Source organism: Pistacia vera, unplaced genomic scaffold (genome assembly GCF_008641045.1).
Source record: "Pistacia vera cultivar Batoury unplaced genomic scaffold, PisVer_v2 Contig856, whole genome shotgun sequence".
Taxonomy (NCBI): Eukaryota; Viridiplantae; Streptophyta; class Magnoliopsida; order Sapindales; family Anacardiaceae; genus Pistacia; species Pistacia vera.
This window is the reverse complement of record NW_022196730.1, coordinates 129,478-140,672: the sequence shown is the minus strand read 5'-3', so window position 1 is coordinate 140,672 and position 11,195 is coordinate 129,478. Positions and strand designations below refer to the sequence as shown.

Sequence of the window (11,195 nt, the reverse complement as noted above, 5' to 3'; positions counted from 1 at the left end):
TTAAACTAAAAACACAGAGAGAAAAGGAATAATAGTAGTACTACCAATGTTCCGAAACTCGGACTAGACTATGACCCGTTCAAGGGTTCGATTTTCGGATTGACCGGTTGGATAGGTCGGTTGGACTGTATTCTATAAAATTCTTTTTAATTTCTGAATGTTTGAAATTTATCAAAAACACCATTATAATACTCTCTTAAGGTTTGAAATCTATCCGAAACACCCCTATCACGTGAAGGGACTAGTGATGGTGGCGGCAGCGACGATCGACGGCCAATCGAGGTTTGGAATCATGGGGCTTTTAATGTATAGGTGTCGGCGAATCTGATGGTGGTGCTAGGGAGTTCCATCAGCATCGGAACTCGCCGAAATCAACAAAAGAAGTCTGACGGTCGCGTGAACTTTAGGTAGACGGCGAGCGACGAAGGCTGGACGACGGCAACTGAAAATGGCTGAGTTTTGTTGTGGAGATGTCGTCAAGTCTAATAGTGGTGTTTTCTCCGTCAAACGATGTCGAAATCCGGCAGGATTGAGCTGCAATTGGACAGTGATTCGATACTATTTCGACAGTCCAACCACGGTCCAATCCGGTTTGAATGTAATTAACGGTTTTTAAAGGATTTCGGACCAAATATGCCATCGGTTACCAATCGATCCGATCCAGTTTTCAGAACATTGAGTACCACCCAATGAGCCCGTTAGCTGTAAAGATGGTGACGTGCTTATAGAATGCCACATTTAACGCACAAAAATTTGTTTTTTGAATTAAATATTACTTCTTTAATAAGGGCAGTAAAAGGTAAGGAAGTCAGGGTTTACGGTTTTTTATTTGATATTTTTCTATTTTGGGATTATAAAGATTAATTAAACTAATAAAACAAAGAAAAGAAAAAGAACTTACCGTACAACGTTATGAAGAGCGACGGATTGAAGAGGGGAGATAAGATTGCTAGAGGGGTTTTGAAGATAGGAGAGACATGAGGTGTAATACTAAATGATGAATTAATTTCTCTTTCAAAAAAAAAAGTTAATTTCTTGAATGGTTGCTCTGGATTCGTCGGCAACCGAGATCAAGGAGGCGCTGGGTCTTGTCGTCCACGGAGTTGGAGAGTGGCTAGGCCTCAGACGACGGCGTTGGAGCGTGACTGGGCTTGTCAAGATGACGATTGGTGGGAGCGCGGTGACGACTTAGGAAAAAATGAAAAGGGTTTTTAATATTGGAATAAATTTTAAAATTTAAATAATTACAAATATAAAATTTTAATATTGGGACAATTAGAGAAAACTCCATATCTTTCGTGATTAACAATAAGCCCCGAACTTCATGGAAATGCAACCTTAACTCTTGTAATGGTAAAATTGAGTTTCCATTTTTCTCCCTACATATTATAAAAAGATAAAATAAATTAATTCTCTTCATTTTTCTATTAGTTTTCTGTCATCTGACTAATGCTAATGCATTACATTTACCCATTTTGCATGGAGAAAGTGAAGAGGAACATGTGTTGCCCATTTTGCATGATAATAATAATAATACAAGTGGAGATATATGGTCCATTTAGTTTATTATTCTGATACTTTTTAGAATAATATTTTGAAAAAAGTTAAATTGGATGGGTATTATGATGTAGGATTTGAAAATTAACAAAAATACCCCCTATGTTTGTTTATTTACTAAACCCCCTTATAATAAAATATTAAAATTTAACAAAAACACCCCTAACCCACCCATTAAATACGGACAGCCGGCCACCACTGCCGGAGGTGGTCAAAGTCGTCGTATCGGTGCATGACCGGTTGGATCTTGCCGGTTGTGCACCGATATGGCCTTTTCCGGCCATATCTACTAGATCTACGGCTAGATCTAGTCATTGACAGCCAGATCTGGCCACATTTGGTTGTCAACGACGGCCAAAGATACGGCTGTCGTTGATGGTCAATGACGACCGCTACGGCCAAAGATCTGGCCATTGACTGCTAGATCTTTGGCCGCAAATCTAGCCGGAAAAGGCTAGATCAGTGCACTATCGGCCAGATTCAGCCGATAGTGCACCATTATACCAGATTTCGACCAACTTCCGACAGTGGTGGCAGAAATCTAGTAAATATGGGTTGCTGGAGTGTTTTTGCAATTTCTAAAAAAAAATTGGGGGTGTTTTTAAACTAACAAATTCAGGGGGTTTAAAAAAATTGAATAATATAGAATAATATTTTGAGAATAAACCAATTTTACTGTTTAACTTTATTAGGAAAACCAGAATAATATTTGGAAGAGTGTATCAAACGGAGCCGTATATATTGGCTTCGTTTGGTTCACAATTGGGTGTTTTTGGGAAAAGTTTTCTGAAAAAAGTTAAAAAAAATTTGAATTGGGCGGATATTACGATGTAGAATTTATAAATTAATAAAATACCCCCTATATTTGTTTATTTATAAAACACCCCCTATAATAAAATCTTAAAAGTTAACAAAAACACCCCCAACCCAATATCAAATACGGACAGCCGGCCACCACCGCTGGAGGGTGGCCGGGTTCACCGTATTGGCGCATGACCGACTGGATCTTGCCGGTCATGCGCCGATATGGCCTTTGCCGGCCAGATCTACGACCAGATCTGGCCGTCAACGGTCAGATCTGGCCGTATTTGCTCGTCAACGACGACCAACAAACGGTCGTCGTTGATGGTCAACGACGACGTTTGTTGGCCGTCGTTATAAACTGTTACGGCCAAAGATCTGGCCTTTTCCGGTCAGATCCACCGTGGATCTGACCGGAAAAGGCTAGATCAGCGCACTACCAGCCAGATTCAGCCGGTAGTGCACCATCCTAACAGATTCCAGCCATTTTCTGGCAGTGGTGGCTGGAATCTGGTAAATATGAATTACTGGGGTGTCTTTGTAATTTTTAAAAAAATATTTAGGGGTATTTAATTAAATTATCAAATTTAAGGGGTTTAAAAAAAGTTGAATAATATTGAGAGTAGTATTCCCAAAAATCAAAGTTTTTGGGTATTTTACTGTTTAACTTTTTTTGGAATATTAAAAGTAGTATTCTGAGAATTGAAACAAACGAAGCCATTGACTTTGATCTTGGAAATGATGTGAATGGTTGAGAGAAAATAATATAGATTCTTAATTTTCTGATTAATTTTGATTATGTAATACCATAATTTAATGCCAATAATACCACAAAAATCTTTAATTAATTTTGGGGATGATATTAATTTTTAGAAATTTTGATTATTTTATTATTTTTTTGAAAAATGCATATCTTACGATACAATATGATACGCACTACACAAGGGCGGATCCAGAAATTTTTATTAGGATTGGCCAAATAAAAACTAATTTTATATAACATTTGTATTCTGTTTTTTCAGTCAATATTGTCACAAAAACAAAAAACAAAAAAAAAAAAAATTACATTTACTATTGTCCTTGGCGAGGCTTCATATTGAGGAATCGTTGCATGACCATCTCCTTATCAACACTGTCAAATAAATCTTTCTCAACATATGGAATTAGGCTATCATTTAAGAATTGATCTCCCATCCTATTACGTAAATGAGTTTTCACAATTTTCATAGCAGAAAATGCCCTTTCTACACTTACAGTTGCAATTGGTAAAGTGTGATGAACAAATATACCAATGAGTAAATAAGATGCTTCTTCTTTTCAACCATTTTCTGAGCAAGAATGATAATATCATTTAGTTTTGAAAAATCACTATTTGAGCGCATATCATCAATGTAATTATCAAGTTGAAGTTCAAGTGCCATAAGATCAGTAGAAGAAAATTCAAGTGGATAAAATTGAGCAAAACCAACTAATTTTCCCTTATCAAATGCTTGAAAGCAATCACTTGGATTTAGGGAGGCCATGCAAATAAGTAATTTTGTATTACCTTCATTAAAACGATTGTTAAGCTCTGATAGTTGCAAATCTATTATGGCATAGAACAACTCAACACGATAATGAAATAAATTTGTCATCTCTTGAACATTACGCTGCGATCTCTGTCATGCAACAAATTTCTCTTGCATATTTGGCACATCTATATTATGAGCAATGCAAAAATGAGAAACTTCATCAAATAGATTATCCCATCCATTATTTCTTATCAACAATAATCTTCTTTTCGACAAGTGAACCAAAGACATATCATTTATAATATCTTGATCCTTCCTTTGCAATGCTTGTGAATGTTCAAATGTGATTCCCAAAATGTTTTTCATCATGTGCAGGTTAAAAGCAAAATCAAAAGAAGTCATATAATCCACCAAATCACTTGCTTCAACTCTATTATCAGAATTTTCAGTAAGATCCTCAAGCACTTCAATAACAGATGAAAACAAATTAATCAAGCTCAATAAAGTCTTATAATGTGAACCCCACCATGTTTCCCCTAGCCGCTTAAGACTAGTATCTTGATTAAGACCTTGCCCTGTTGAAAGCTCACCACTTTTAATAGCTTTTTTCACCTTCAAAGCTTGTTTCTCATTAAGAAGATCCCTACGTCTAGGTGACCATCCAACAATATTTATCACACAAGAAACTTTCAAAAAAAAGTCTCTCAATATTTGTATCCTTTTTTGCCATAGCTATAAGTGTCAATTGAAGTTGGTGAGCAAAACAATGAACATAGAAGGCATATTCATTGTCTTTCAATATATATGCTTTTAACCCATTAAACTAACCTTGCATATTACTCGCACCATCATAACCTTGTCCATATAATCTTGATATGCTCAAATTGTATTTAGAGAACAATGTTTCGATTCCCATCTTTAGTGACAAAGCAGTCCTATCCGTGACATGCATAATGCTCAATAGACACTCAACAACACATCCTCTTTTATTTACATAATGTAAGATAATTGCCATCTGCTCTTTGTTGGATCTAATCACGCTTCATCAGCTTGTATAAAAAAAAAAAGCATCTCTAAGATCACTAATTAGTTTGTTGATGGTTTCAACTGCAAATGCATTGATTATGTCTTTTTGGATACTAGGAGCAATCAATTTATCATGTCCAAGACATTCTCCAATGCTACTAATCTATATTCTTCATTTTGCTCAGCTGTATAGTGTAAAGTTCAAGAAAGTTTCCCCGATTCATTGAATTAACACATCATGGCCATGAAAAGGCAATCCTTGTCGAAGAAGAAACCGACTAGCAAATTGATCCTTTCAACCGAATACGATAATCTTCTCACTGTTGGTCTATTTCTTATTAATAATTGTACTTACATGCTGCTTTTGGTTCACCAAATCTTGACAATTTTTCACAGTTTGGTTATGATAACTGTTAGGACCTCCAATATGATATTTAAAATTTTCAAGTCTCTTCCAATTGCGAAACCCAGCAAGAACAAAAGAATCCCCGCCACTTTGCTTACCTTTATCTGGTTTGAAAAGATAACAACATAAACAATATGCAGCATCATTCTCAACACTATATTCAACCAGTAAGGATATTTGTCAAACCAAAAACGTTGGAAACTCCGTTCATGATCACCAGATTTTGATTTGGGAAACTTATGGTTGCGAGGTTGACAAAGACCCTTTTGTAGATAACGCTTCTGACTTGGTCTCGAACATTAGGATGATAAAACATAATTCTTGGTTGAAATCCAAGATCAAAAGGAAGATTTTCCAAGTCAACTTCGAAGCAATTTTTCTTTGAAAAATGTTGGTTTTCATGATCATTGACACCAGAACAAAGTTGAGATGTCTCAACAATTAACTTTCTTTTAATATTTTTCCATACTAAATACAAAGAAATAATTATATAAATACAAAGAATAATTAACTCACAATTGAATTCTATAATAACTATAGAAATTCTAAATTTTCCAACTTAAAGTTTTTAATCATCAACTTAAAGTCTTAAAGACTTAAACATACATAAAAATAAACCCTCCTTGATTCTATATATATTTCTATTTCTATTATCTATATATTATTGTTCTTCTAATTTTGGGACACAAAACAATCATTTACCTATCACAAAATATGGAATCTAAAAACTTCCCCTTTTTTCCTAAAAGTTTTCTATAAATTCAATGCACAATGCTATTTATAACACACAATAAAAAAAAAAAAAAAACATATACACAAAGAAAAAAGTACTACGAGAGAAAATAAGTGATAGAATTTTGTTGAAGAAGAATTAGGGAGAGCAACAGAGGAATTGTGAAGACGCGAGCAACCACCGGATGACTTATTGAGGGTTTGCAAATTGCAACTGCAAAGGAATATTCTATTTTAACACGTTTTATTGAAAAATTGAAGGTGGGCAGTGGCCAAGTTTTTTTAGTATTAAAGGGGAGAGTGGGCCAAGACTTTTAGTTCTAAAATTAGAGTGGGCCACAATTTTTTATATTGAAAATAAAAATTAAGGGTGGGCCAAAGTTAAACCAAATAGAAAATATTTAATTTAAAAAAAAAATTTGGGGTGGAACTCTGGATCCGCCCTGGGCCGCTACAGAATTCAAAAACTTAAGTTTTCGATACATAATACGCGATTTGACTACCATGGATCAACATATAACGTCACATAAACAAGTTAGTCTTACAATGTTTAGATTAAAAGCATGAATATGATCACATAAAAAGCAAGGAAGTACGGTTGAAAATATAGGTGGAAAATACATACAAAACATGTTAAATACATAAAATAGAAATAGGAAAAACTAAGAGTTATTTTGCAAACGGTGAGATCGTTGAGAATTTTTTTTTTATTGGTTTTCTGATACTATAATAATAGTATACAACTGATCCAGTGGCGGAGCCAGGATTTTTGCCCAGGGGAGCCTCCACACCTCCACCATTGTTTGCCAACAACTAGTGAAAACTTTTAAAAAATCACCAAACCTTAAGCAAAAGAGTTACAGCAACCACAATTCACCAAAAATATTCCACACAAATTTAGAGGTCATCTCACCTCTAACACAAGTAATACATAAAAATTTTACAAAGAGATAGATTAAAATCACCAGAGAAGCAGTCAAACTTCATGTTGTACAACTCCAAATCCAGACGTTAATATCAAAACTCAACCATCTAGATTAAAGATCCACACATCCTCTGCGTATTGACCAAAAAATCAAGTTAGAATGTAACCTGAAGATTTAAATATATGAATATTGATTGTTTAATATGAAAGCAAGTTAGAATGGTATACCTGAATCTTCATTTAACACGATTTTCCGCTTCGATATATTCTGAAAGTGTTCAATGATATCTTCATTTTCAATTGTAGCAAAAACTTCCTTTTCAATGTAAACCACCAAGCAATTGTTCATCCAGTCTCTCCCATTCGATTACACAAACTATATTCACAAGATTCATTGCAAAGAACACCCTTTCAACTGTTACAGTAGCCACAGGCAAAACCAATGCATTTAATAAGCAAGAAAACTTTGTTGTAAGCAACATCCTTCTTAAACTCAACCATTTTTTAAGCAAGGTCGGCAATCCCTTCAACATGAGTGAAATTGGCATTGGTGCTAACATCCTCATAATAGTTTCAAGTTGATCATCGAGCAACCAAATATCGTGTTGAGGAAAATCGGTAGGATAGAACTTTGCAAATTCAAGTAATCTATCTTTGTTAAATGCAACAAAAGAGTTCCTGGATCAAGAGATGACATACATTGAAGCAACCTCATATTTACTTCATCAAAACAATTATTGAGTTTTTCTTGAATGTTATCCAAAACTGTATACATCAATTCCATCTTAAAATGATGTTTATTCTGAATTGGCGCAATCCCCGTTTTGTCCTCCCAAAGTTATCTTCCATATTCTCCAAGATTGTATGTCTTTATCTTTGCACATATAGAAGCTTCTTTTAACAATATGTCGAAGCAAGGTCTTCATTTCTCATTTTATGCAATCGACGCTTCAAAATTTGTACAAATTGTATGACATTAAGAAGATCCTGATCTTTTCTTTGTAATGCTTGTGACGGTTCATTGTGATTCCCAATACTCTTTTCATTAGAATAACAAAAAAGACGAATTCAAAATTCTTCATGATTCGTAATAAACTCCTTGCTTGACTTTTGTTTTGCCAATCGTCTCCTTCAATCTCAATCACCTAACACATCAACAATAGAAGAAAATAAATTTATGACACTATGAATTGTCCCTATGTGTGAACCCCAACGTGTATCTCCTGGTCGTTTATAGTGCATTCTTGATTCAAACCTCATCTCATATGAAGATCACCATTAGAAATCAAAGATATCACATTTCATATTGTTTATCACGTAGAAGATCTCTGCGCTTACAAATGCCGCTATAGTGTTTGATAACATAGAAAGAGATTGAAAAATTCACCTAATTCCGAATGGTTACTTACACTTTGACCAGCGCCAGTTGGAGTTGATGAGAGAAACAATGAATGTAGAAAGCTGATTATTTTCTCTCAATATCAAAGTCTTCAAACCATTGAACTCACCTCTCATATTGCTTGCTCCATCGTAACCTTGCCCCCATAAACTTGTCAAACTCAATCCATGCTTACAAAAAAAAAAGCATCTATTGCATTTCAAAGACTTCGCAGAAGTATTCTTAACATGCACAACCCCGATAAAACGTTCAATAACACACCTATGTGTCCACATAGCGAAAAACAATAGTCATTTGTTCTTTCACTGCACATCACGAGATTCACAACTAGTTAGAGAAGGGTTGTTTATCTTTCACAATTTCTGCAATAATTTCTTGGTCGTCAAATGAGCACAACCACTAGTTAATTCCCTTTGGATGTTGGGGGCCGTCATTTGACGGTTTTTTGGAGCATTTCCAGCACAACTTTTTTTATGTCGTCATTATGATTGGATAGAAACTTCAATAGTTCCATAAAGTTACCTTGATTTTCAGATTCAATCGACTCGTCATGACCACGAAATGCCAATCCTTATGTAAAAGAAATCTAATGCAATCAATTGTGCATTCAAGCGAATGCGATAGTCCAATTTGGCCTTTTTTGACATGCAAGCAAGATTTACATCGATGTGTTGCCTTTGGTTTATCAAATCAACACACTTAGCATGACATTGGTTATGAGTACTAGAATGATTTCCAACATGTTTTTTCACTTTCGCTTTATCTTTCCAATTATTAAATCCCTTACTCACAAAAACTTCACCACCTGCTTGGTCACCATAATTAGTTTTGAAAAGATAACAATTTAAACAAGATGCAATCTTTTGCCGCACTATATTCCATCCACTTGGACCTTTCTTTGCACCACTCAGTGTAACCTACGCTTTTTATCTCCGAAAAGAGTGAAAGGAAAGTTATGATCTTTAGGTTGGCAAGACTTTTCAACAAGCATGCTCTTCGAACTTCCTCCTTTTGCTTGTCAGTACAACAAATCTCGTTAATTGGTATCCTTAATCCTGGATCAGTTTCAAGCCATCTAAATTGAACATCCCGACCGAAGGTTGAGCTTCTTTTACTTGGTGTGTTGTTGCTGAGTGGGGCTTCTTCTTCTAATGGGATTTGATTACCTCAATATCAATAGAGTCTCCACCAACAATTTCTGCTGGAATTTTCTTTAATCTCTTGAAAATATTGGATATCATAGCTATCAAATAAAAAAAAGATAATATGATACAGGCAAAGAAGATGAAATTTTAATTAATAAAATTACAAGGACTGGCTTATCATGTTTTAAATGTAACAATTAGATCTAATTAAAATATTATTTTAACAATTAATTAATCATTTTTTGTGTTAATTTTCTTATATAAAATCATTTTAGTGAAATTTAAAAACTTATATATTTGCTAATCAATTTTTTGACTTATTTAAATTATTATAGATCAACTAGATTAATTTAATTACTATTAGAGCACACTAGTCAACTAATCACATTCTAAAATATAAAAATATCATTATTAATATATTATGATTGGTGCAAATCAAGTTATCCTCTAATTATATAAAAAAATTAATTTTATAAATGTATTTGTGATATCTAAAATCACAAATTAATATTCAACCAATTACAAAATCAAACAAACACAAAACAAACTCACAAGATTTATACTTTTTTTCTTCAGAATAAAAAACCTCCATAAAAACAAATATGATTTAACCCTAGAATAAACTAAATTAAAATAAGTAATATACATACCTAAAACTGATAAAGCAGAAAATAGCCTTTAAAAGTTATAACTTCAACCGAGCCAATAAGACAAAGAGAAAGAGAGGCGCACTCCCTAATAAAATTAGGGATAAAAAAATTGTGATTTTATAGAGATTGGCCACATATGACATATATATAATATATTTATACTAATAACTAGTGGATCTCGCAATATTTATGGTGGGTGAGCCTCTGCATTACGTCATTACCACATTAGCTTTTAGTTTTAGTTTGATTGTGGCTTGTGGGCCATATGTATTGTACCTTTTTGATATAAAAATCATTAATTATAAATATTGGCAAATTTTTTTTAAAATCTGAGGGTAGGCCCAGGCCTACTCTCAAGTATGCTGGATCCGCCCCTGACTTGATCAAACATATAATCATCACTAAATAAACAAGTTAAGTCTTACAATGTTTTAGATTAAAAGCATGAATATAATCACATAAAAAAGCAAGGAATGTACGGTCAAAAATATAGGATGAAAAATACATAAAAAACATGTAAAATACTTAGTGGAAATATGAAAAATATAAGAGTTATTTTGCAAATGGTGAGATCTGTTGAGATATTATGCATAAAATATTTATTGTGAAAATGGATTTGATGATTAAGCATAATTTTACCCTCAAAGAAAAGATTCTGAAAATGCCTTCAGCTTGATGGAAAATTAACAATTTCATCCTTGAGGTTAGAGTTAAATAATCTTTAATTTTGCAAAAAAATTTCTTAACGTTTTAGCTATCCTTGACGGATGTTAAACAGCTTCACACGGCCATGTTTCGAAGGCTAACGACTTTGGTCACCCACTAGTTAATTATATTTTAACTAAGAAAATTATTTGTAGTCCCTATAATTTCAGTTTATTATAATTAAAGTGACTCATTCCAAGTACTAAAAATTTGACCCTTCTCGTTTGAAATACTATTATATTAGTTCTTTATTTTAATAAAATGGTAGCTGAATTTTAAATTTGCACTCAAATGACAAAAATACCCTTTTTCCTAAAATTATTATAATATTCTTGAAC

At 33.6% G+C, this 11,195-nt stretch overlaps 1 protein-coding gene across 1 annotated transcript; it reads right to left on the bottom strand.

Annotated features, from left to right (window-relative positions):
* Positions 1 to 3,608: 3,608 nt before the first annotated feature.
* On the bottom strand, positions 3,609 to 7,307 carry LOC116118693. The gene is made up of 4 exons (XM_031404673.1): positions 7,187 to 7,307; positions 5,251 to 5,405; positions 4,152 to 4,601; positions 3,609 to 4,016 (listed from the first exon to the last, which is right to left on the bottom strand). Exons 1-4 carry the CDS (start codon positions 7,305 to 7,307, stop codon positions 3,609 to 3,611), a joined length of 1,134 nt encoding a protein of 377 aa, XP_031260533.1.
* Between the last annotated feature and the right edge of the window lie 3,888 nt (positions 7,308 to 11,195).